The sequence below is a fragment of the Nesoenas mayeri genome, assembly GCF_963082525.1.
Source record: "Nesoenas mayeri genome assembly, chromosome: 2".
NCBI lineage: Eukaryota > Metazoa > Chordata > Aves > Columbiformes > Columbidae > Nesoenas > Nesoenas mayeri.
The window spans coordinates 24,550,753-24,578,066 of NC_137543.1; the positions used below are offsets into that span (position 1 = coordinate 24,550,753).

Consider the following 27,314-nt stretch of genomic DNA (forward strand, 5'->3'; position numbering starts at 1 on the left):
AGCTGCATAATGTAAGAAATCCAACTGTAGGCATCAAGTGGAGCATATCACTATGGGATTCAGTTTCCTAAATTCTCCATCTAAGATCATCTTTGTATTTGAGGAGCATGCCATCCCTGGAGACAGAGTACTTCAGGCTGTTGTGCCTTTGTTTGCCAACATGAAAAGAAAAAAAGAAGGATAAATTAATCATTGATGCGCCTAGGATGCATTCAGTGATTCACCTAGCCTGGAAGGAGTTTATGAAAAGGCTCAGTTCTACAAATGTTTATTGCCACATTACAGTGACATTGTTCTGACACAAAATGCTGACTTCTATAAATTAGCTAGAAAAGAGAAAAACGTCCCAAACCAGGCTCTTAACTATAGATTCTCCTCTATATTCTGAGGGGCAAGCAATTACAACAGTTTCTGGTTTTATTTACTCAGGTGTAAATCAGTTGCAGTCAATGGAGTTTAATGTAAGAAAAAATGTCACAAGTGAGACCAAACAGATCAGATAATCCCTTGCTATGTCTGCTGACAGGGTGAGGTCAGTGCTTACTTTAGCCCTTGCATCATACCAGTTGCAAAATATTATTCATATTATTACCATAATCATCTTTTTCCTCCTGCAAAGTACACCATGTGGCAGGATGCTGAGTACATCAAAGTTATTTTCAGTGCCCCTTTGCTTCTGTGCTCTACTGTCTATTCTTCTCTGTCCCTCACCGCACTGTCCTGAGAGTACTTTTTGTCAAGTGTAAATGTGGAATTGTATGTGAAGCTGAAACTTTGTGATTTTGAAGTATCTGCTTTTGCCTGTGGGAAATCATTAAGTACCACTGGTTGGCTAGAGAGCCAGAGGAAATGTCAGTATTTGTTGGTGTATATCTTATAAATCTGAAAGTAACTCAGAGCTGTGAGATTGTGTAAGTGCCTACACTATAGAGGCAAATATTGCTGCTGAGATCTCTGCTCTCTCTTGCTCTGCTCACCCCAGAGTTACCTACTGCAACTTTCCACTCATCAGCATGGACAGACATCCTACTCATGATCCAGCTGTGTTGATGGAAAATGGGCTGCTGGTAGTTGTCCATCTTCTTCATCACCGCAGCTTGCTCATGGGGACTCAGGTGGAAGCGCTTTGTAACCTAACCCCAGCGCTGGCTCAGGCCAACAATTTTAACTGTTTTAAGTCATCCAGGATGATCTGGACTGTAGGAGTCACCCAGGATGATTTGGACTTGCCCACTTGGAGAGATGGGGATGCCCACATCCCCTGTGATGCTAACAGAGGGGAGGACAGCAATCACAGCTGCACCCAGAAAGGCAGGCTGCAACCTTGAATCTGCACAAGTGCACTGGCTTAATGAAATCCATTTAAAGCTGCCATAATTAAGCTGATGTATCTTTGTACATGCAGAATAGATGTAAAGTCTCACCTGGCCTTGTTAGAGTTGCATTAAATTGGATTTAAAGCACATAAGAAAAGAGCTTGCACCTTCCTCTCACTGGCATCTTTGGACACTTTTGCAATACCAGCAATTGAGCTCAATGTTAATGTTGTTTGTTGGCCTTGCAACTGGAAAGAGACACCAGCAGGATGGCTTACACTGGGAAATTACATCATGTTAGAATGTGTTGCTCAGGACTCTGGGTGACTACTACAGTGTGATTTGCCATCGTAAACAAGGCCTGTGAGACAGCTGTGGGGAGGCTGAGCACCAGCGGATGGGGCTGATCCTGCTGCCATCTGAGCTCCTTTGGCAGCGAGGACACACTGTCATGGTGCAGGCAGGCTGTGCAGCTTTGCTTACGGGCTGCAAGTGCCAACAAGATTTTCTGTTTGTTTGCGGGTGATTTTATTTGTTAAATGATCTCAGAGAACTAGATCACATATCTTAACTTTCTTTTCCTTTTTCTTTTCTTTTCTTTTCTTTTCTTTTCTTTTCTTTTATTTTCTTTTCTTTTCTTTTCTTTTCTTTTCTTTTCTTTTCTTTTCTTTTTTCTTTTCTTTTTTCTTTTCTTTTCTTTTCTTTTCTTTTCTTTTCTTTTCTTTTCTTTTCTTTTCTTTTCTTTTCTTTTCTTTTCTTTTCTTTTCTTTTTTCTTTTCCTTTTCTTTTCTTTTCTTTTCTTTTCTTTTCTTTTCTTTTCTTTTCTTTTCTTTTCTTTTCTTTTCTTTTCTTTTCTTTTCTTTTCTTTTCTTTTCTTTTCTTTTCTTTTCTTTTCTTTTCTTTTCTTTTCTTTCTTTTCTTTTCTTTTTTCTTTTCCTTTCCTTTCCTTTTCTTTTCTTTCTTTTCTTTTCTTTTTTCTTTTCCTTTCCTTTCCTTTCCTTTCCTTTCCTTTCCTTTCCTTTCCTTTCCTTTCCTTTCCTCTTTCCTTTCCTTTCCTTTTTCCTTTCCTTTCCTTTCCTTTCCTTTCCCTTTTCCTTTCCTTTCCCTTTTCCTTTCCTTTCCTTTTTCCTTTCCTTTCCCTTTTCCTTTCCTTTCCTTTCCTTTCCTTTCCTTTCCTTTCCTTTCCTTTCCTTTCCTTTCCTTTCCTTTCCTTTCCTTTCCTTTCCTTTCCTTTCCTTTCCTTTCCTTTTTCCTTTCCTTTCCCTTTTCCTTTCCTTTCCTTTTTCCTTTCCTCTCATCTTTCCTTTCCTCTCCTCTTTCCTTTCCTCTCCTCTCCTTTTTCCTCTCCTCTCCTTTTTCCTTTCCTCTCCTTTTTCCTCTCCTCTCCTCTCCTCTCCTCTCCTCTCCTCTCCTCTCCTCTCCTCTCCTCTCCTCTCCTCTCCTCTCCTCTCCTCTCCTTTTTCCTCTCCTCTCCTCTTTTCCAGTCTCAAAACAAGCAAAATCTCCCTTCTTTTCCAAACAACTTGAGCAGGCTGCAACCAAGATCAAAATAGGAAAGTGTCAATTAGCAAGCAGTGTATGCTCAGTTGCGAGACTGAATGGGCAGTCGGTGTTTCTTGGCAAGGATGAATACGGCAAAACCTTGCACAGGTTTTGAGGGCTGATTATTTAAAATTCAGTTGCTTTAAAAAGCAAGGGTTCATTGGCTCCCTGCTGTTAGGTAACTATGAAGAAACTAAAAATAGCACCTGCAAGAACTATCAATTTATAATTTAAATGGGAACCTATAGTTTAATTGTATATAAGGAAAGGTTAAATAACAAAGAATATTTGGCTGTATTTCAGATTAGGTTATTATTCCCAGGTCATGCCAAAGTGTTCAGTATCCTACTTATATCTCCTCAGTCACCCTGTGCACATGCTGCATCACTTCAGAGGGGGCTTTGGTAAGGGGCAGTGCTGGTGAGACTTCGCACACCAGATTCTTAAGCAAACTTGAAGTAACATGTCATTTTTGCTTATCACAGTGTGTGCATATTTTATAGGGTGAAACAGGAGATTCTTAAATCAAGATAATGGCAATTGTAAGCAAAAAAAAAGCTGTAAAACTAACCCGGGGAAAAAAGAAGAAAAAAAAAATAATAAGAAAAAAGTCTTCAGCCAGGTCAGCTCGTGTCTCTGATCTTCCACAGGACTGGAGGACTGTAAGAGCTGAAATGACAGGAGGGAAGGAGGATGCAGCCAGGGCTGGGACAAGAGGTATCTAGAGAAAAGGAAAATCTCTTCCAGTAGCAGTCCCCATTAGATTGCTATAAGTCATCTGTGAAACCTCAGGACCAGTCATATTCTTTAGGATCAACTTTTACTCAAGGAAAAAGTTTGGAGAATTGCAAGATGAGCAGAGGAAATCTGGATTATCTTTGGAATAGAGAAACTTCAAACATGGAAAGGTGGTAAATCAGGGGCAGGCCTTGACATCTGAGATGTCAGAAAGACCACTTGGGACATGGGGCTCTCTTCTGGTGCAGTACAATGCTTGGGCTTGCTTTGTACACATCTCCGGTATTTAACTCTACATTGCAGGACTAAAGGTCCTGTGGAAAGCAGACAGTGATTGCAGAGCCTTCAGTGCCTGGATGGAGTGCCTTGAAGTGATTAAATTTTCACTATGAGATGTACAAAGCTCCTACAAAGCCAGGTCCTGTATCATATTGCTATATGAACTACCCAAATGAAAACCTATGAAACTTCTAGTCAGTTGAAAGTCTTTGTCTGTCATTATTCTCCACTGGATAAATAGGGAGCATAAACTGTGGGTAAGAGTTTAGGCCTTGTTAGGGCACAAGACTTGAACCACCTCTAGACGAGGTTTCTTTGTATTTAATTTAAAAACTCCTCCCTTCCAATCCTCTATTTTTTCTCTTGTGGTTAACATTGCACACAATTTTACTGAGAAGCAGCTCACAATGAACCACTTCAAATATACCGCCGCATTTGCAAAGGAAGGAATTTCTCTCTGACAGTTCAGCAGCACCAGCATGTGCTGGAAAATAAGCATGCACCAGCAAACAGCATGATGCACATGGGGAATCCTAAACAAACAGACTGCTTATAGTGTGACTGCATGCAGAGATCTAACACGATTTTGAAGTAGCTGTTTTCAGTACCTCGGAGCATTGAATCAAACTGCACAGAGCAAATAGAAGTTGCTGTTGGTCTACATGTGAAAATCATTATTAGGGGAGAGAATTATCATTTTGTCATTTTTGTACACTGGAGTCTTGGTCTGTGCTTGGGAATTGTAGGTGCTACCAGAACACATATTTTTAACAATAACAGACACCAAAAACATCCTTTGTTGAAAATACGGGGACTAGAGGAATCTGTATTCCCATCTTCAGACAACATAAAATTGAGCTACAGGTACTGAACTATTTTATTACAAAAGCTTGATACTTGCAACATGCTATTTAAAACCACTGACATATCTACACAGGGAACACTTGCAAGCCACACCTGAGGCTGATGAGTGACCTACAAAAGCTAAATGCCTGGCAAATATGTTTTCCATTTAATTTTTTTTTTTTTTTCCTTTTTGATGGTAAGCCCTTCTTTCTTGGAAAATATTCAAATGTTCATTTGGAAACCTGAGACTGAGTTGTGCTTTATATTAGGCTTCATAAAACCAAAAAACCCAGAAACATTGTTGCAAAATATATATATATATATATTCTCCAAGCATCTTTATCAGTACTATGACTGCTAATGGTAGGAAAGTCACACTCAGTGATACGTGAGGCAAAAACAGCTAAAGGTTATTTTAGACCGCTTTGACCTGAATGTCTGTGCAGCTCTACAAAACCAATTAAAGTCAGAGTCCAAGCCAGCAGCTTGCCGCCCCGATCCCCATCCCCTGCGCCGTGCAGCTCCACAGCATGCCAGGCTGCTGCCATGCAGCAATCCCAGCTGAAAGCTGAAAGATAGCATGTCCCAAATCCCCTTTCCCTCCTCCCACCAGGAATGGGCACGTGTGTCTAGACTGGGAAGGCCAGTGACATTGGCGTGGTGCCTGCCTGCCCATTGGGGTGTCTTGTCTTCCAACCCAACTCCGCAATCCTTTCAGCAAGCAATTAGAATATTTTTTTTCTTCTTCTTTTTAATAGTCTTTGTCTACATTTGGATATTCTGAAGTAGCAAATACAGGAGCTATGCAGGTTAAATAAATGCAATCTCAGAAGCCTACCACAGTCTTAACGGCATTATCCCTACTTTCCATTTCCATATCCCAGGACAGAGAGGGAAAGGAAGGGTGTACACGTACAAAACATTCATCCTGAAAGACAGTACAAAAATGGAGAAGACAGGAGGACAAGATTTTACAGAAATGGCAAACACAGCTTGCATCCAAAGTAAAATGTTAAGGGAAATCTGTTACAGCCTTCAAACTCCAAAATACTGTTTCTCACAGAGAATCTAAATCACCCTCTAGGAAAAAGAGAAAAAATAAAACCTCCTCAAAATGTCAAGGACCTAAAATCTATCTCTATCTGTATCTCAGCTGTTTATAAAGCCAATCTCCACGGTTTCTGTCATACATTTCAGTTACACATGTCCTGAGCTAGCAAACTAGTGGATACAAACCTGATCTATATAACCATGGCAATAAGCGAAGATATCTGTGCACACTCTAAACCATGCTTATTTAAATAGCAGGAATTGCTGCATTTGATTTACAGAGAGATGAGTAGGTTTCTGCAGGAAACTCTACTAATAGTTGAAAAAAACAGTTCTGCTATGGACTAGAAATGGGTTCTCCCCACCCACACATACATCTGGGATTTGATCACGGACCTTTAGGAGAAACCCACAAAGCCTGTTCTGCTTAGGAGAATATATTACAGGGCAAAGGAAAACCTTGCGGGCTTGAGAACTGGGTGGAATCCATTTATTCCACATGTGAAAAGACTGGATGAGGAACCGGAGGATCTGCAACAACCAAACTGAAACCTCTCCATGTATTACACACATAAGCCACTCTTGATTGAAGTCTTGTAAATCTTTTCCTTATATAATATGTTTCCTTGTCTGGTAGGGCTTGATTTCGATTTATACTGTTCTTTTTTTCTTTCCATCATGTTCAAAACTATCATAAACAGTCTGTAAACTCTGTATCGCAAATGGCTTTCTAATAATGAAAAGGTATTTTGAGAAGAAAGATCAGTTCCTCATGTCTATGTTGAAAAAGGGACACCGTCATGTAGTCAAAGGTAAAAAAAAAATCTATTAATCTTTAAATTATTGTAATATGGTAAAAATATAATAAATATAGGAAGGAACATTCTACATACTCTAAATAAAGAACTAAATTTCTAGCAAGAAAAGAAATACTTTCCCCAAAGGAAGTTAAATCTTCTGGAACATCCCTGATGGAGGTATTTTCTATATGAATTGTTTTTAAGAACTGGAGGACATAAACTAACAAAATTGTCTAGGTTAGAAAAAGCCTAAATCACGGGCAAATATGTATTTTCTTTACTAATGCAGTTGGCTTCTTCCTCAGTGAAGTACTTAAATTCCATCTTTTGTCTCCAACAGACACCCCTGCAAAATCCTGTTTACTTACACCGTGACAGTATTCCTCACCAAAGCAAACATCTGCACTTCTGCAGCAAATGCTTTGGGGATCTCTACTTGCTCTTTCAGGAAACATCTGTGTCAATACACCTCAGTGAAGATGTTCTTTGCAAAAGAAATCTATCACCATCTTCTTGATTTATTATTATTTACTGTTGTGCTGTCCAAATAATCCCAAAAGTTTATCCCCATCTCTGAAGATCTGTACAGGTTTTGTTTGCTTGGATGGTTTCACAAGGATGAAAACAGCATTTCCAAAACACTACAGTGAGCATTGCTGTAGTTAAAGCAAAAAACATTAGTGTTTGATCTTTGGTTTTATAAAAGCTAGTTTATAATCACAATATCTTATCTGTTCTTAGAAGGTAAATGGTACATTTATGAAAACAGAACTTATAAGGAAATAAACCTATTGAATTGTACTTTAAAATGCAAAGACATAAAAAGATTTTGCTATCTGTAATGTGAAGAAAGCTTGTTTCCAATTCCACAAATATTTTAACAAGCAATATTGTGTATATACAAGCTTTGCAATATCAATTGAGTGGTTATTAAACATATTTGAGTTCTTCCTCTGCTCCCAGCACACTCGCACACGCACGCAGACATATGTGATATTCATGTTAACAATTTATCTCTTGGAGGGAAGAAGTGAGTGCTTTCTCAGTCCAGTTATCCTGCAGGTTGCCTCAGGTTATTTTAGTTTTTATGTTCAATTTTGCAGGGATTTTATGGATTTACCAAAATACCATAATTTTTATTTTGAAATCGCATTTTTTTCCAAACAGACCCAATCCAGATCAGACCTTATCATACTCTGTTTCAGTTCACTGCCACCATATGTAAGTGTTGTCAGGGCTGTAATACATAAACTATCTGGCTCCAGGTCTGGTTTCACTGTGGTTTTGGAATACAGATTTTATAATATGCAGTTTCCTTCCTCTGAAGTCAATGGGCTATTCAGTGGAATAAGGTTTCTGAGGCACAGGTCAGATCTTCAAAAGCATATAGGCACTCAAATCCTGTTTAAGGATATTCCACTGATTTGAGCAAGGTACATGCCTTATCCCCTTCAAAGGAGGGGGCGAATTCCCCAAACCACAGCTAGACACAGGTTAAACAAGTACCCAGGCACCCCCCAGACAATCTCATGACTACACATCCCCTAGCCTTACTGACAGGTCACTAATGTAAGACACAGGTTGGACATGCCCTTCTTTAGGTGAGACTCAGTGCAAATAGAGCCATCCTCAGGTTGCTCCAGTTTATGCCATTGATGAGACTGAAAGACCTGATGGAATTTTTTGCCTTGGATTGCTTGAGTTTCCGTGATGTTACTGCACACACACGTGCAGTGAGCTTGCTGCACAGATGGTCTGCATACACGTGCCTCTGATATGGACATCTGAAGCTTCTGGGCTGCACCAGACTGGCTGAGCAGAAGCAAAGCAGCTGAACAGCACGTAAGCAACAGCATTGATAGTCTCCAGAAGCACAGTGCTTTCTGTGCCTTCTCTATGAACATACAGCCTCTGAAGCTGCCCTAAAACATCAGATCTGCTGTGCTGGTGCGTGGTGACAACAGCACATGCTTCCAGCAGAATTTATCTGCTGCAGCACGGTAGCCACGGCTGTGAAGCCTGGAGAGGTGCCAGTGCACTTGGAGCTCTTGTACTGGACCTTCAACCAAAGCTGCTGTACATCCAGAAAGTCAGACAAACATAGCAAAATCCTCAAAATGAAATTACATCTCCAAGAGAGAAGAAGAGGACATGTCCTGGAAAGCTCAGCTGTATGGCATTTTGACTCCAAGCTCCAAAAAATTGTCACCTTGCTTGACTGTCCCTTTGGCTCTGACTACATTATTTGGACTCGTGCTTTCTGATAGACCAGTGTTCTCTGACTTCTTGAGATGTGTGTGGACAGTGGTAGACTTAGGTCAAACTTTATGGTGGCAGAATAATAGCTTCAGCTGTTTTCATTAAGAAAAATAGTTTTGAAAGAGCCCTTCAGGCCAGGGCTACACTAAAAAGTATTGTTGCTTTAGCTGTTTTAAAAGGTGCTTATGCCTGGGGACAACCACCTATGTGTGCCTAGCTGTAGCAAAATTTAAATCGTCAAGCCATCAGGATGTAGACTGCACGTTTGGTTGTTTTACAGGTCCTGCCATAAGACGGATAATGAGGGACGGGGAAGAAGCCCAGCTGAAAGTTCCCAGAGGTTTGCCCTGACTCTGAGGAGCTGTGTCATTGATTCAGTACAGCAAATAGGGCCCTTATACACACAGATTATAGTCTAAAACTTGTTTTGAGCAGGTATTAAACTGGATGATACAAAGGACATCTTTGGCTTTCTGCTATTTGCCAAAGAGCATGTCAGGAAAAAAAAAAAATCACACCATGGTTTACCTGCTAATCATATTTTTTCCCTCAGCCATCACTAGCCATGCTCTATTCCCACCTCCTTGGTGAGTTCCCATGTTCCTATATAACCAGAGCAGATACTGCTGTGGTATTTGGGGTCAGGGTGCATCTTCTCTAACTACATGTATGAAAAGCAGGTCTTGGATCCACAGTAAATTCCTCCCCTTGCCCTGGATCTGAGGAAGTTGCAGGTCTTTGGATCTGTGCTGGAAAACCCAGAGAGGTGTAGATTGGGGATGGGGCTGATTCAGGCCTCTCACAAGCCTGCAGATGAGAGAAGGGGTAAATGGAAGGCAGATGGTCACGCCTCACGTATGGAAGAATTAAGCAGATATACGAGCAAAACCTCACAGGCAATTTCTTCCAGCTAATCCCTGCCATAATTTTTCCCACAGCAAAGCTGATCCAGTACATCATTTCCATGAGACAGAAGGCAGTTTTATCATTGCTCACTTCTCAGAGGTCTTAGACACTTGCTTTTAATCATACAGTGTATGCTGACATCTGGTGGTATTCAGTAACCAAATCTTCATTAAACAAATGAATTTCAGTTTTTAGGAGTATGCATTTTTGTTTTCCTTTAGTTGGGTCCAGAAGTGAGGATTCGTCCTAAGCCATCTTGGACTGGAGATTAGTCCGAGACATGCATGTCGTCCTGGATCTCTTGCAAGACACTTACATGGGCGCTTGTCCCCAGGTGAAGACAGAACCACCAGCCAAGGGACCCGACTACATTCAGACACAGTAATTCCAGCACAAAATGGAGCAAAAAGCATCTTACCGTTCCCCATTCTGAACACAGAGAGCCACTGCACTGAAAATGAGTGCCACAAAACTACCACAGGCTTTAGGAGGAACAGAGGCACTGTAAAGTGGTGGTAACACTTCTCATGTAATTTATTTTATCTTTATTCCAAATGAGAGAAAAAGAAGCAAAACACCATATATGAACAGCAAGTGAGATTGCACCAAAACCTTGTTTCATGGCAAGTGAGAATAAGTAGCATGCAGTCAGCTGCCATGGTTTAAAAGACAAAAAAAAATTTGGATTTAAATCATGTTTAAATTTCATTTCCTCCACTCCTTATTCTGTTTTTGATTAGTTTTAAGAGCAGTTGATGGTCTTGTGATTTGAAGGTTTTGCATTTTAAATTTTGTGTACATGGCCTAGAATTTTATGTGAAATTGTGGGTTTGATCTTTGACCTCTGTTTACTACAGTCCTGATTTGCCACAAATTTGATATCAAGCCGTGAGGACCTACTGTAAACAAGCTGCTCACTTTACATAGCTATGTTTGCTTCCTAAATGAAGAAGTATGTATGGAATATACTTTGGGTACTGTAGCCTCCTAAAGAAATAATAAAAAACACATCGCTGCTCAGCTCTCCAGGTGATGTTTACATTTGGAGAAAATAAGTTGCATGCCTAATAGAGAGAGAAAATGCAATTCTTGTCCATCCTAAGTTTGCTTTAAATTGTTCTTTAAAGATTAGAGAGCTCAGGCCATCTCTTTTGATGTCAGTGGGAATTTTGCCATTGATTTTTAAAGGATCAGGATTAATCCTAAATTGTTAGGGTCTAAAAGGCAAAAATGAAAATGTCCAAAGTCTACAAATCTCTCACTGATCCACCATCCAGAAAGAAGGGACAAAAGCCTACTACAAGGTCTGTAATGTACATCTTGATTCCAGGACTCCTGTTTTCCGTACATTTGTATACTTCAAGATGAAAAGCAACTTCCAGTCAGGACTGTAATTGATGGCATATGGAGTAGGACACACTTCCACCATGGACTTGTAAAGCTGCTGGGGGAAGGGAGATGAAAGCTGCTTGTAAAAATCAACAGGCTGTCTGTATGCATCTTCCACAAGTAGTCCTGGCCTATCAGTACACAGAACCCTGCCTGCAACCCCTCCCAGGAAGAGTCCCCAGCTCACAGGTTCAGGCCTTCAGGCGTGGTCTTACACCTTACAGTAAATGACCCAGCAAAAGTCTGCTGGTGAACATTTAGCACAGAAACATGTCTGATCATCCTGCACAAGCTTAGCACTTTTTGCACTAATCTGGCACCAGCAGCTACATCTTTTGAGCAGCAGGTCAATGTAAGGTCTTCACCTTTCTCCTGTATCATCCAGCCAGGATCATCCATCCCAGCAGTGAACTTCTCATCATCTGGGCTTCGTCCTCACGGTGGAGAGCAGATCATGGTGGGAACACCTAGGCACCCTGGAGAAAGGCCTGTTGTCCTGTTTGGCAGAGAAGGAAACAGTAACCTCATGTGTTTTCTGGCTTAGGGAGTCTTGGTAACTGTGACCAAAGCCTGGTAGTCAAGGATGTAAACTCTTCTCAGCTAAGAATACAGTTAATCTACAGTGAGGAGGTGATGAAAAGTGATGGGACATGGGCAAACAGATATGAAAGGCCCTCTTGTATCCTCTTCAGACACCCTACTGCATTGAGTATCTGAAATGAAGTGACCGTGGTGCCAGGTCAAGCTATCCATGGATGACTTAGGAGGCTAAAGCAATTGCAGGTAGGAAACCGCATAATGAGCATGTTGGTTTATGTGGTCCCAATATCAGACAAGCCAGAGTTCAGGGAGACATGTGGATCAAGCAGTTTCCCAGATCATGTGAACTGGTGGTCGATAAAGCACTCATTGCAGTCTGGAAAGCCTTGTGATCCAACAGAGGAACATCATGTTCTGTTAATAGAGACTCATAACTTGATCAATGAATATCAGATAGAAATACAGCATCACAGTAAGGAAATCCATGCAATTAAAACCCACAACAGTCTCTTGTGTCTCCATTTCTCAGAAGTACTCCAAGCTGATAAGAGCCTGATGGGAGCCACTAGAGGCGGATGTCATTTCCCAGGCTGTGTAACCCTTTCTCTTCTACCCCCAAATGACTGGCAATAGATCGGGAGGAGACAAAAGAGTGCCACCTTGAAATGAGACAGTTTGATCATCCTTGAGATTTTCTAGCAATGCAACCAGCAGCTACTCCATCTTCACAGGTGCTACCTCCTGCTGGGTGCTACTCTGAGTGAGATACTACTCAAAGGGAGGGAGGTGGCTCAGTATTGTCCTGATTCTGGTGTGGATCAGCTACTACATCCAGACAAAACCGGGTACTTCTGTTGCCTTTGCCCAGGTATAAAGACAGACAGAGCCAGGAACAGCAAGTCATGTCACCTTCCTGAAGATACTTGCCCTGAGGTATTTCTGGAGCTACCTCAGATTCCCCATGACAAGAACTGAAAATACACATGCGAGGAATTATACATGGTGCATTTTGAATACATCCCCTGTGTTCAGAACCCTGACTCTGGTGCCAGATCTCTGTTGTGCTGTTTTCCTAGGATATTGTGGTGCTCACTGAGGACACCTTATAATTCCATGGATTTGAAGTAGGTCTAGTCTATTCTGCTTGCCCATCTGGCAGAGGACATCTGTACTTTGAAGGACCCGCAAACAGAACTCCACTTTGGGCAGAAGCTTGCAGCACAGCTGAGTGCCACTGAAAGCTGGAAATAGTGTTCTCATTCAAAATATCCTGCACATCCCATCTTCTGCTTCCATTCCATGGGACATTTCCTCAGAATATTTTAAACGTCAGTCCCAGGGGCTTTAGTACCTTTATGCCTATCACCTCAGCATCACTTTCAGCCTGAAGTCAGCAGTGCACAAGCATAGGGACATTTGCACATACTGAATTGGTTTTTCTCATGGAGGGTGGTACCTGAGCGGAAATGCTTTCTAAAATGCTGTTTACTTTCTTAATACAGCTGGCTTACAATGTAAAGAAAGACTAAATTCATCTGAATAACTTTGGGCTCTTATACATGCAATACAATCAGAGATTTTAATAAATAAAGGATGCCATAAGGGCCCCTGGCACGTTTAGGCAGAGCAGACATGCCTTGACCCAGTGCAGAACAGTGATCCATCACTGCTAGGTCAGCTTCAAAAGCAATTCAACAAGGGCTTGATGTAGACATTACAGAAAACCTGTTCAAATAGCTTTCTTATGCAAGAGAAAACCACAGTCACATTTGCATTTTTGGCAGTGAACCAACAAGAATGAAGCGAAACAACAAGAACTGAACTCAAGAGATATTTTGGGCTGCTCCTCTCCTCCCACTCCCCTTACACTCCTTTTCAATCTCTTACCAGTTCACGCATTTTTGGCAACACAGAGCCATACTGCAGAGGTCACTGGCAGGCTGCTGGGGACCACTGTGGCTTTTGGCTACCAAAGACAACTTCCCCAGCCTGGGGAAGCGTCAACCTCTTTGGTCGCCATTTTGAGCTCAGGCTGAGTTGACTGTGGGTGAAGGAGGCAGAGGACCGGGAAACTTTCCTCAGGCCAGCAACCTTTGACAACCAGTTGCTACTTTTCCTCCTCACCCCGGGATCTGCTATCCAACAAGTGTAAATTGAGGATGACAAATAAGAACATTAGCTTGGTGTTTCTGCTAAAATGATTGGCCTTGGAGAAGCTGATGTTGACACTTAAATTGTCAGCAGACTTCCAGTTTAGTGCTCCAGTTAAGAATGGGTCCATTCACACTTCCCTCTGAGCTATTGTTTCATCTCTCTCTAGACTGGGCAAATACCACTGCAGCAGTTTACACTCCAGTTCCACTTTAAAGGGGTTTTTTTGCAACCATAACCCAAATTGCCTAGAAGCCTTTTTTTTTTTTTTTTTTTTTTTTAATGTAAGCTTAGACTCTGGAGAATAATTATGCAACACTGTAAAAATAGTCTGCAGCAATTTACATAGCTATGAAATATTGGAGCTGGTTTTTTTCCAATGTACTTATGTATACATGGCTGCAGCTAGCCCCAGTATTTACAGGACTCACTGGAGCTGCGATCACAGAAACTGGTATTTCAAGTTAGGCCACACACATGAACAAAACATTTATTGTTATAAGGCAAGGTTTGGTATTTTGGAGAGTTACATCATCATCTAACTGAAGCACTACCTTGCCACTTCTGCCTTCCCTATGTCACCACTAGCTGAATTCATATAACATCCTTGTGGCTAATGCAGCCATTGATTATGTAGTCAAGTAGGAGAGCATTAATTTAACTTCAGTTTCTTTCTTATAATTGCATGTTTCTTCCATTTTTTAACAAGTTAATCATACTGAGGGGCTGTATTCACATTTCTCTCTCTGCAGTCAACTTTACTGCTGCGCATTTTTATTAGGTATCATACCTCCTTGCCTGCTGGAAGCTCAATCCCCAGCCTGCTCTCCTGCATGATTATTGTCTTCTCTCTTGATGCATCTTGCTGATGGTAGGACCACCAGTTGTACTGGAACTAAGCAATCAACCCCACTTCTTAAGAGTAGCAGAAAACTCAGCTGTAGCAGGTGGTAGAATAACTGCCTGCTGAGTTTTCTGCTACACTAATTGTCAGGACTTTGGACATTTTCAAGCCCAGCTGCCCAACAGGATAAACTAATACAACCCAATACTTCCAAGGTACAGTACAAGCTCTCTGGATTGCAAGCAGTTATCTTGTCCAGAGCCTGAAAATGCAGTGGCTTAGTTCTTCCTTTCTATGCTTCTCTAGAGGACTATTTTTGTCTCCCATATAATAATGCCAAGCTCCTACCTTGCTAGCTCCTACTTTCCCTTTTAAGGAGCTTTTCTAGTTGTTATTTTCCCCAGAGACCTTAAGTGATCAAATAAAAACTAACAGAATGAATGGATAAAGCTGCAGCTTCAGAACAGACCCATGGCCTGAAATCTCTGCAAAAAGCGATTTAGGAAATACTTCCAGCTCTTTCAACCTAGCAGTGACGAATTAATAATTGACCATTAGATTTTGGCACTGATTTGAAGGAGTTAAATTCCCAGGCTGCCTTTTCAGAGCAGGGTGGGGCATTGGGGAAGTCAGAGAGAGGAAAAAAAGGCACCTGAATGCCCTGGGAGGGAGCAGCAAAACCTTCTGCCAAGATCCCCTTGCTCTTCTATGCTGCAAACACTCCCCAGCTGAGGGTGTCCCGGTGCCTACAGAAGACGCAACCCCCCGGCCACACACACCTGACGGGGGCTGACCAGCCCTGGCAGCTGTTCCCCCACTAGGAAGCGAGTGCCACATCCCGGTTCTGCTCACATCTCCTCACAGCCACCCATCTCCACTGGTGTGACAGCACATGGCATGGCCAGTGACCAAGGTGTGAAGCCAGGGACATGGACATCCTCCCTGATTCAGAGTGGGCATCCTGGAATACATCCTTTGGGGGTTCGGGCACTGGGAGTGGGACCCTCTCCGGCCCCTGGTACAGAACACACAAGGTAAGTGCTTGCTTGCAGCACCATGTTGGGACCCAAGAACTCCCCAGGGCTTGGGGAGAGTGGGGTCATCATTTCAGCCTCTCCTCACCCTCCTCTGAAGAGCCGCCTTCCAGCACCTGTTTGCTGCTGGCTCCTGATCCCTCTTCACCCTCTTGTTCAGCCTGCACTGCCCCAGCTTCCCCCACCAAGCCGTCCTTTCTGAGGAGGAACCAGGCAGAGAGCTGTACTGTTCTCTGCTAGAGCATTGCTGTTTTTTGTCAGCAGTGTTTCTGTCTCTGTCAGTGCTGACAATGTATTTGGGCAGCTGCAAAAGAGAGACTGAAGTGGCCCCTGAGAACTAGCAAGTTGAAGCATCTGCTAACAATAAAAATGAATTGGAGGTTGATTAAACCCTTTACCTTTTCCCTACTTTTTGCTTCACAAACTAGGAGGCATGGGAGAATATTCAATATGCTTGGTTTTTGCTTCATAAGAGGCAAACCACTTTTTTACGATGCAAAGTATTGGTATAAATTGTGCATAAAATGGCTTGCAACTAACTGCTCTGCCTTGTCTGTGAGCAGCTCAGTAGCAGGTCATAGCCCTGGGAAGGTCCCAAAAACTTTCTCCTCTGGCTTCTGCATTTGCTACTGGGTGTCCAGATGAGAGGAGGCATGTCACAGCCCCATGTTCTCAGAGGGAAGGCAAACTCTGAATTCCTGTGCTCAGGTCCCTGGAGCAGCAGGACTCCTGACTGATGGTGCTTCTCAGGACCAGAGTTGGAACCTCTTATGGGAGACAGGAGTGTGCAGCCAGGGGTTGTTGTGGGTTTGGGAGTTAGGGCCCTGGGGCTGGGAATGCTGGCAGGGCTGCTGGGGAAAGGCAGGAGCAGGGACCTCCCTCTGCATGGGAACACTCACCTGCCCGTCATGGTGGAGATATCTGTTTGCAAAACATCCCAGCCCTGCTCCTGTACTTCTTGGGGTGGTTGCATGAGGATTATTGTATTTTAAGCATGGTAGTTTTCTGGGAAGACCTGAATATTTTTTTTTTGTGTTGCTTAAGTATCAGTGGGCAAGACTGGTTTTCTGTGCTTGCATTTACTTGTAGATTTGAGGCTTTGGAGCAGGTAATGGGTAACTATGGGTTGTGTTGCTGCCCACCTTCATTTTCCCTGTGCACTCTCATTTTCACATTTCACATTTTTAAAAAAATATCAGAAACCATTTCGTCCAGTAAACAGGCTGTCTTGGCTGTGATTCAGCATATCAGCCCAGTTTCAGCACTTCATGTGGAGGCTCCTTCCCTTTGCCTTTTCTTGAGGCCGTTTCATCCTCTCTGTTAGGTTTTGAAGAGGAGGTCTTTCTTTTTCACCTCTGCAAGGGACTATAACTGTACCAGTTCTCATTTGTCTGGAAACATTGAAGGAAAGCTGACTTGAATTGCTTTGGGGGGAGTATTTTTTGGCTCTTTCAGGCTCCACAACCCACAAGGATGTGAAAGAATGAGATCCACTTTCAAGAGCCCCTGAAGATGAGGGGCTCGGCACAGCTGCCAATCACAGCTGCCTAATGCATGTGGGCATTGGAGACATTCATGTGGGACCTGCAGACCTGACACATACAGCATTAGGAAAGTGTGTGTCACTAGAGTAAGCCTTAAATGATATCTGTAAACATGCAGCTCCCTGGAAGAAGTTAAAGTGTCTGTGTCCACATGGCCATGTGGTATAATGCCTCCTTGTGCTGGCATGACATTTCCTTGAGTTTTTTTGATTGTGGTTATTCTCCTCCCAGGTCCCTGATTGGGCTAATTGGTGCTAGCTGTTGGTATGAGGGTAGCAGGGGAATGTGTGGTCATAGGAAAAAAAGGGTGGAGGTAGGACTTCTCCTTGGCATCTTGGTTGATGCTGTTTGGGGAACTGCAACTCTGAAATCAGCAGCACAAGATCCTCTGCTCCTACAGCCTTCCGTGTCTCAGTGTTGTGTTGTGTGTCATGGGACACGGGTGTGTTTAATGGTGCAATAAAACATGATTAAATACATACTTAGTTACCTGAAGTATTTCTTGACAATCTAAAATTATTGTAATATTTTTGGGTCTGCTGGAGTAATGAATGTAAGAAACCACCACATGTGGATTTGGTCTGCTTGATAGGAAGTGTCTGTAATTGCTTCAGTTTAATCCTTTTTTATTTCCCTCAGCACTTCTCAAAGGTTGTTTATTTATTTCCAATATTATTGTTGACGGACAAAAACATTTTGCTAGATTAGTTGAGAATATTAATTACAATATTGATCTTGGTTTGACCTTGTATTGGAGAAGGAAAAAAGAGCTGGGTGGCAAGTCAATGAAAGCTTGGGTGTAATACTGCTTCTATAACTCAGTAGTTCACATGGCTGTTGTGTGTAGTCACTGTGTGTAGTTGTTCAAGCGAGGAAGCTGAGCTGGAAGTTTGTTTCACTTCTGCTTCTTTTTCCTCCTTTGCCTTTCTCTTAATAAACTCGGAGTTGTTACTGGCTGCCCAAACACTCACCTCAAGAGATTGTTTTATTTCGTGGGCTGTGGTAATAAATCATTTCAGCTCTATATTTGAGGTTTAAAATGCTGACAGCTCCTTCAGATGGATTCGTGGCCTCTTGTCCCGTGACAATACATCACAGCCTGTCATAGGCCATACATGCAGGTGGTGAGTATGTGCAGCCAGGAAACCTGATACTTCGTGTGCTCTAATCAGGCTGCTATCAGGTGCAATGAGAAATCCCACAGATTAAGCACATCACTGTGAGGTCTTTCTACACTGCCTTATATCATATACATGAATTCTAGATTTTGTGTGAAGTGCCACAATGAAGGTTTTTAGCTTATTCTGTTCAAGTTCATTCAGTGCTTCAACTCAACCCACCTTGCTAAAGGGTTGATGTCTAGTGTCACTGAGCCTCAGCAGGGTAAGGGCATGGTTTGGTCCCAGTTCCTTCCAGTGTCAGCACAGTCTCTGTTGGTATTTCTGCTGCCATGGGGACTGCTGTCCCTGTGCTGTGAGAGACCCAGCACAAGAGGGCAGGGAGCTGCCAGTATGGAGAGGGAGATTCTTTCTCCATTTTCCTTGGCTGAGGAAGCATCCCAGAAAGACTAAGGGTCTCTTCATCTGGCACTGCCACCAAAGAGTTGTCATAGTACATCCTACAAACATTCATCGGGAGATTTTAAGCACTTAATTAATTAAATTTCCAACCATGGTTTTCAGTCAGGAAAATCTCTATAGCGAGCCAAGGTCTCCACCATGCAAGTGCAGGTGGGAGCCCAAAGGGCAACATGGCCACAGCACATGTGGGTTTCAACTGGGCAGCCTTCCCCTGCAAGAAGCAACTACCAGATATTTTCAGGCTGTTAAACGCAAAGGCAAACCCTCCTTTTTTCTTTTTCCACTTTGAGTGTTTCATAGGGTTCTTTAAACGCTATTTTCTTAGTCTCTGTGGGGTATCTCATACTACAGTCTGCTCCCTGATGGACTGCAGATGTTAACTGTTTCAGGTTAATTGGTAAACCAGTCCCCAAGCATGGGGAGAGTAGAGACAGACAAGCCTTCACCCAGCATTCTGCTGCTGTACTGATTTGTGAAGACTATGGTGAAAAATTTTTCCTCTTTCCCTCTCAGCTCCTTATTCTAAAACTGTTCACTGAAAGCAAACAAGGATATCAAAACACCGTCTCTGTTTAATTGTGTTGTTTCACATATTTTTAGTTTCTTTTATCTATGGGGAAATGTGCGTAGGAGAAAATGCATACTGTTTTCTTAGAGAGGAAATGTATGTTCTTTTCAGAGCTTATAAATCAGAAGTTAGGAAGAGGATTTTGTTCACGCTTTCAAGTACATTTTTTTGAATAGGTCATAGGGAATCCAAAAGTCAAAGCTTATCATGAAGAAGCATGGGTAATAGTTGCCGCTAGCACCGATGCACACTCTTCTGGTGTTGTCCCACAATCAGAAATCCAGCATCATTTCCATGTCTTAGTCCCCATTTAATTAAATTCTACTAGGAAAGGATATGTGGCTTTGGATCATAAATGCAGGACTGTCAGCTGGGCCACCTCTGCACCCAAGCTTTCAGGCTCTGCCACATCTGTAGGTCTGACCTGCTGGGAGTTGTGCTCTGATTAGCTTTAGTGTGAGCAAGAAGCTGACATGAGAAAGCAAAATAGAGCACTGGTTAGAAAGGGTCACTCATATCTTTTTCACAGCCTCATACATCCATTCTGCCTAGCGAAACATCAACTGTCCTGCAGATGTAAAGACCATGACATGTCTAGTGTGAGATGAGAGAGAACACAGTTTACATCAGCTGCTGTGTGGGAACTTATTAATTACTCAAAAGTAAGTGATATAAGTACAGGAGAGCCTTACCCTTTGCATGCCCCCCATAAACACACCATAAGCATGTTTGTCTCATTTCAGCTCCTTATGAAATTTCCTTAGGGAAATGTAGCTTTTTACTTTCAGTCACTGCAAGCAGAGTGGATACCTCTGAATATAGTGGAGCTAGGGGATGGGGCAGCAATGCTGAAGCAGATGCCTGGGATGGGAAAGCAGCCCAAGGTTTGGAGGCAGCATGCTGCTCTCCTAGCCAGGCTAAAGACTGACCTGCTTATCTGGTTTCCACCAGACGCTACTCTGGGTTCCAGAACAGCCTGATTTCCTAGTGCTGTGCTATTGTCAGGTGAGCAAAGCCCTTTTATTTAGGCTGATGATTCGCAGTTCATTTTGGCCAAAGCAGACATGGTGGCTCTTCCTGGGTACCTCAGCTGGGACAGCTGCCCTTGCAGGGCTGGGGCCGTGCTGAGCACCAGGTACAGCTCTGCCAAGTCTCTGCTCCCTGATTCTCACTGGGCTATTTTTCCCAAATCTCAGATTATTTTTCAATGCTTCTCCTTCCAACAACTGTGATGGTAAAATGAGTTTTCAGTTTTTCTGAAGACACTAATGAACATATGCATTTGATTTGTTTTTAAATGATTAAGGTGACAGTGAGTTAAACAATAGCTTTGTAATTATGCTAATCTGTTTTAAGAGGTTTGAGAATGTTAATTTGGAAATTTCTGGGCAATAAGGAACATTACAATTCTTGTCATTTATCAGAAAGTAGGATGCAGAAGACAAATGCAAGGAAACTTGAGTCACAAGTTATACATATCCTACCTAGTTCAGAGATTAGTTTTGCTTTGGACTTCTTCAAAATGGTATTTTACAGAAAGATTGGGGGCATAGTGCAGACTGAGATATCCAATTCAGCCATTGACTACAGGACTTAAAACATAGGCACTGCTCTTCAACACAATGATCCATAGCAGCAGAATCAGATTTACTCTGGACCCAGCAGAGCAGGGTGAGTGTTAGTATTCCCTTAGTCAGCACTGAGTGGGAAAGACTGGGCTTGGGACGAGACTGAATCTCTACCCTGCTTTGGAGGTGCCTGGCTCAGTGCAGTACTTTTTGCCTCCCTGCCCCCAACTTGTAGACTACTCTACAAATAATGGACTTTAAACTAAATTGGCCATGGCTACTGTGTTGGTTTTGGTGTTTCACAGCCATGTCTGGGAGTTGCAAGGTGATGCAGGGTGAAAATCTGGCTGCTCAGGCAAACACCCATCTTGTCCTGAGATTTCATGAGGTTGCTGTGTGGACCTAGGACATCGCCACCATCCAAAGAGGTGGTGTTGCTCCCATCTTGAACCTGTGCTTCTGCTGCTTCATTTGCCGTAGCACTCATTTGATTCTTTGATGAGGCAGTTTGTTTGGATAAATCAACAGGAAAATACCCATTGATATAATTTTTAAAGAAATGTTTCCCTTCTCATAAAATCTCAACTGTGACACTATGGCCCCTTACGATTTTGTGACCCAAAGAAGCTCTTTGCTCTTCGAAGCTGAAGTATGACCTTTCTCTTCCTATGCTCTTGAAGTCTGCTTTGGGCATAAAAATAATGCATCTTATCCTTGCATGGCTCCAACAGTCTGCTGGATCCAAGTAACTCCTGTTTGAAGGAATCAAAAAAATCCAAATGACTCAAGTAGAAATTTGACCCAATTCAAAACCAAGGCTTTAGAAAGATGAGCAAGCAGCAGACTGTGTGCTTCAGTCGTAAGGAAGATTAAGACCTTTGGCTCACCTAGTAACTGGAGGCTGCAATTATTCCATTTGGAGCTTTAATGACATGTATAAACTGTTATGTTCATGTTTATAATGTCACCAGATTGTCCCAAAAGAATGGCATTCGTTAATGTGAACAGTTGGGAGATATGCTTTCCATTCCGTGACTAATCTGGACTTTGAAACATACTGCCAGCAACTTGGAAAGACAGCCAGTTGGTGTGCGAGTCAACGCCAGGCCTGGAGCAGCAATCCTAAGAAATGTGGCAGTGATATTTGCAGAGTGTGTTCAAAAGTAAATAGTCAATATCAAACTAAACAGATGTGTACTGCTTGATTTGAGATCATAACAGTATAACCCCATTTTCCTCCTTGGTGTCCATGGTTGATTGACATCATCTAGGCTAGAAGCTTCAGTCTTGTTTGGTGATATGAACTGTTTTGCTCACAATGGGCAAATGAAGAGAGATTATGTAACTGTGATATAGAGAAATTGTTGATATAGAGAAATTGTGGGATTGCTGGAGTTTAACTCCTGGATGAGGGACGTGGTGACTCTCTGGCTATATGCCCTTCATATCCTGCTGTGTTCTGCAGAAACAACCCTGTGATGCAGAGGCCTATGGTGAATGCAAGGATTGGAGGAAACCCCTTAATGTGTGGGAGCAACAACTCATAGCAAAGCAAATGTTAGCTCCTTGGACATGGCTTCTTCATTCTGACTAAGGTGAAGAAGTAACACAGAAGTACATCTCTTCTTGTGGACAAGCCCAGGTCTTGCTGACACTTAATCCCCTAGATCCAAATCAGTTTCATGGGAGATAAAATCTCCACCAGAGTTTTAGACAACATATCCAATGACTTAACTATCATCCTATTCAAAATAAAGTCATTTACCAGCTGATATGGGTTGCACTTGAAGCCTTTTTCTTCAACAACCAAGGATATCTCCACTGGGAAGAGGTTCCTGTGAAAAACAACCAAAATATGGCATCTGTGTACGTAACAGATTTCTATCCAGATAGTTAACTCCCATTTAAAACCTATTTTAACTTTTTGGGGCTCCAACTTGGCAGTAAATTTATCATGACTTCATTTATGTGGTTTTATGACTCTAACCTACCATTCCTTAACATTTCCTTTCTATTTTTGTGAGGGTTTTAGTTTTGGGGTTTTGTTTGTTTTCTGCTTGGGCATTGTCACAAGGTATTTTCACAAGGCATTTGTATTTATTGACTTCTAATGTCATTAATCTCTTTGCTTTGTTTCTCTTTCTTCTGGTGACAATCTTTTGCTCCCTGCAGTGACTAAAGCACCACGAATATTATCATTCAGTGTCTGTGTCATCATGCAGCAGTGACTCAGTCATCATGTCAAGATGATGGAGAGCAAAGCTTGTAGTGTCTGCAGAAGCTTCAGTCAAACAAATAATAGCAGCTTTTATCTGACCAAGACTAGCTCCATCTCTTGACTATTGTACTGGTTTTGGCTGGAGTTAATTTTCTTCATAGTAGCTTTTATGGTGCTATGTTTTGAATTTGTGATGAAAACAGCATTGATAACATGGGAATGTTTTAGTTACTGCTGAACAGGGCTTGCACAGCATTGAGACATTTCTTGTTTCTCATGCTGACCCCCCAGCAAGTAGGCTGGGGGTGCACAAGAAGGTGGGAGGGGGCACAGCTGGGTCAGCTGACCCCAAATGACGAAAGGGATATTCCACACCATATGATATCATGCTCAGCATTCAAAGCTGGGGGAAGAAAGCAGAAGAGGGGACGTTTGGAGTTATGGCATTTCTATTCCTAAGTAACCATTATGGGTGATGGAGCGCCGTTTTCCTGGGGATAGCTGAACACCTGCCTGCCAATAAGAAGCAGTGAATGAATTCCTTGTTTTTCTTTGTTTGCATGTGTGTCTTTTGCTTTACCTATTAAACTCTCTTTATCTCAGCTCATGAGTTTTCATGCTTTTACCCTTCCGATTCTTTACCCCCATGTTGCTGAGAGGAGTGAGTGAGTGAGCAGCTGTGTGGGGCTGAGCTGCTGACTGGAGTTAAACCATAAAAACTACAGACCAGAGGCTACTTGGACAAACTAAAAAGCAATGTGTGACTTATAAAAGCATAGACATGATAGCATCCGACTCAGGAAAAGGGTGCTCAGTTCTCCTTAACTTTTTTTAATTCCTGAAAGGGAGTAGACAGAATTTATCTACATGATGCCATCTCTATATGAATCCCTGTCAAGAAGAAACTTCCTAACTATTATATCCTATACTAACTCTAAAATACCAGGAAAAAAGACACTAAGTTCTATATGGGAGAATCCGCATAAGGTACAGTTGTTGAAAGATCAATAATACTCAAAACTGGGGAAAAAACTTGCCACCTTGTTACCTTTTTAAGCGTGACAGAGAACACAAAAAAGTGATAAAGGTACCTAAAAGGGATCATCCAGGTAAACTGATTTCAATTTTCTGCAACAAAAGGCAACTATATAGTAGATGGTTTGGATTCTTGTGAACTAGTCACCGCCTCTTTATGTCAACACCCACTATGAACTAGAAAATTATAACCAATACTGCAATTCAGGCTACAGTTTGTAGTAAAAGATAAAAATGTACAACTGCAATGTGTCAGAGGGAGACAGCTGAGAAAACATGTACCTATTGCCTGTATCTCAGGACTCTGCAAGAAATTTGCATATGACATCATTTATTTAAAGAGTTTATTTGCTGTCCCCAGATTTGTGTTTTACAGTTTTCACAGTATCACAATATCACAGTATGTTCTGGATTGGAAGGGACCTCAAAAGATAATCTAGTCCAATCCCCCTGCTGGAGCAGGAACGCCTAAGTGAGGTTGCACAGGAACTTGTCCAGGTGGGTCTTGAATGTCTCCAGAGAAGGAGACTCCACAACCCCCCCGGGCAGCCTGTTCCAGTGCTCTGTCACCCTTACTGAGAAGAAGTTTTTTCTCAAATTTAAGTGGAACCTCTTGTGTTCCAGCTTGATCCCATTACCCCTTGTCCTATCATTGTTTGCCAACGAGAAGAGCCTGGCTCCATCCTCATGGCACTCACCCTTTATATATTTATAAACATTAATAAGGTCACCCCTCAGTCTCCTCTTCTCCAAACTAAAGAGACCAAGCTCCCTCAGCCTTTCCTCATAAGGGAGGTGCTCCACTCCCTTAATCATCTTGGTTGCCCTACGCTGGACCCTCTCCAGCAGTTCCTTGTCCTTCTTGAACTGAAGGGCCCAGAACTGGACACAATATTCCAGATGGGGTCTCACCAGGGCAGAGTAGAGGGGAAGGAGGACCTCTCTTGATCTACTAACCACCCCCCTTCTAATACATCCCAGGATGCCATTGGCCTTCCTGGCCACAAGGGCACAGTGCTGGCTCATGGTCATCCTGTTGTCCACCAGGATCCCCAGGTCCCTTTCCCCTACACTGCTCTCTAATATGTAATTTCCCAACCGATACTGGAACCTGGGGTTGTTCCTGCCCAGATGCAGGACTCTACACTTTTCCTTGTTAAATTTCATTAGGTTATTCCCCGCCCAACTCTCCAGCCTGTCTAGGTCTCGCTGGATGGCAGCACAGCCTTCTGGCGTGTCAGCCACTCCTCCCAGCTTAGTGTCATCAGCAAACTTGCTGATAGTACACTCTATTCCCTCGTCTAAGTCGTTAATGAATATATTGAATAATACTGGCCCCAGTACTGACCCCTGAGGTACTCCACTAGATACTGGTCTCCAACTAGACTCCGCACCATTGACTTCTCTCCTTAAGCCAGTTTGTAACCCACCTCACTACTCTATTGTCTAGACCACACCTCCGCAACTTAGCAACTAGGATGCTCTGGGAGATTGTGTCAAAGGCTTTAGGGTTTTGATGAGAAACATCTGCAAAATAAATGCATCCAGTTATGTGTTTGTCTATGTGCATCCAGGTACATACACGCGAATATTTCAGAGAGTCCAAGACCTCCTGTTTTTAAATCATCACTGATAATCTAGCAGTTGTTTGTATTTAAAGGAATAGTGTTGCTAACCAGAAGGTTCTGCCTTCTGTAGTCCAGTCATTTTTTTGCATTAGGAACTATCTGTAAACAATTAACACTCTCTGTGGAAATGGAAGTAGGAGAGGCAAGTGTGTGAGGTGCAGGAAGGAAAGCAAGGAACTGACGTGCAGCACCCCTTCTCTGCAGGAAATGCAGACTGGAAGGGCCTTTGGGCTGCCCATTTCCCTACCATAAAATCAAGTACTTATTTTAACAGATGGATCAAACTTCATTCTAAATGCAGTCAGATCTTTCATTTTTCGCCTCCCCTCTTGTTGCTTCTGTTAGAAGTTGTTCTGAAATGCCACTGGCTTGGAAGTGTCCTCATTTCCAGCCTGTGTTTTCACTTGCGTGCATGTGTGACACTGGGGTTCAACAACTGAGCATGTACACTCAGGTTGTGATGTGGAGAAGCGTTTTGTGTGCACATCAAAGTAAGGGTTAGTTATAGCTAACAGAGAATTAATTGAGACAGGATGGGAGACAAGCCTGCCTTTGTTGGAAAGTGATGCTGGAGAGGTACATGCTGGAAGAGGCACGTCATTCCTCTCATGAGCTCCTCTCAGCTGGAAAAGGAAGATTTTAATAGAAAAGTTCTTTTTAGGATTTGGTAAACAATGTATTAAACTGGCTACATTGCTGTCAGGGTTTTGTGTATCTGATTTAAGTGGAATTAGAAATAGCTCTTGTGTACTCCAGCAAGACTTGTACTGCAATAACAAGAGGGAATGAGCTTGGTTTGGAGGCACGTTTGTGTGTCCATGCAGAGTGAGCCATTTCTCCAACAGTACCCTCTGAGCTTTGCCCTGCAACCTGTTGTAACGTTTAACAGCACTGTGTACTCACTTGTTCAGATAGCTCCCTTTTGAGCTAGCCTGCCCTTCTGAGCATGGGCAGAGCTAGCTCCATCTCACAGGGCATGAACTGGCACGCTCCAGCTCCCCGTGAGCCCCATGTCCTATCCTCAGCTCTCAATTTAGGTGTCCAGGGAGCCACATGAAACAGGGAGAGGAGCAGCACAACCTCTCGCTGTGTGCCAGGTTGTATCTTCTGGGAATTAGTACACCCAGGCTTTAAGTGGTCTGGCTTGAGCCTTACTTTGTACACCAGGAGCTAGGTAGGCTCAAACAGGAACATCCAGAATATTTATCTGCTCCTGGACAGCAACAGAGGAATATTCCCAAGCCAACTGGCCGTTTTGTGGGAGAAGCTGTTCAGGCAGTGCTGACTTGACTCCTTGTATCTCCTGTAGGACCTGGAAACTGGTCAAAGTTTATAATCCTATTCTTGCTTTTCTGGGTATGTCATTTCAATAGTTGCCATGGAGATGTTATGTGATGGTCCTTGAGAAAATCTTTCTATTAAGATGTTATCAGCTATGATTGAAATTTTTAGAGACTCTGTTATACAGTCATTGGGAAT

The 27,314-nt window shown here is 42.5% G+C and overlaps 1 protein-coding gene across 1 annotated transcript in view; it reads left to right on the top strand.

Annotated features, from left to right (window-relative positions):
- Positions 1–15,589: 15,589 nt before the first annotated feature.
- NIPAL2 (NIPA like domain containing 2) overlaps positions 15,590–27,314 on the top strand; it is a gene marked incomplete at both ends in the record, with an annotated part of 49,930 nt that continues 38,205 nt past the window's right edge. The window contains one exon of the mRNA XM_080364309.1: positions 15,590–15,694. Coding sequence (XP_080220435.1) covers positions 15,590–15,694 — 105 coding nt within the window. The remainder of the gene's footprint in view (positions 15,695–27,314) is intronic.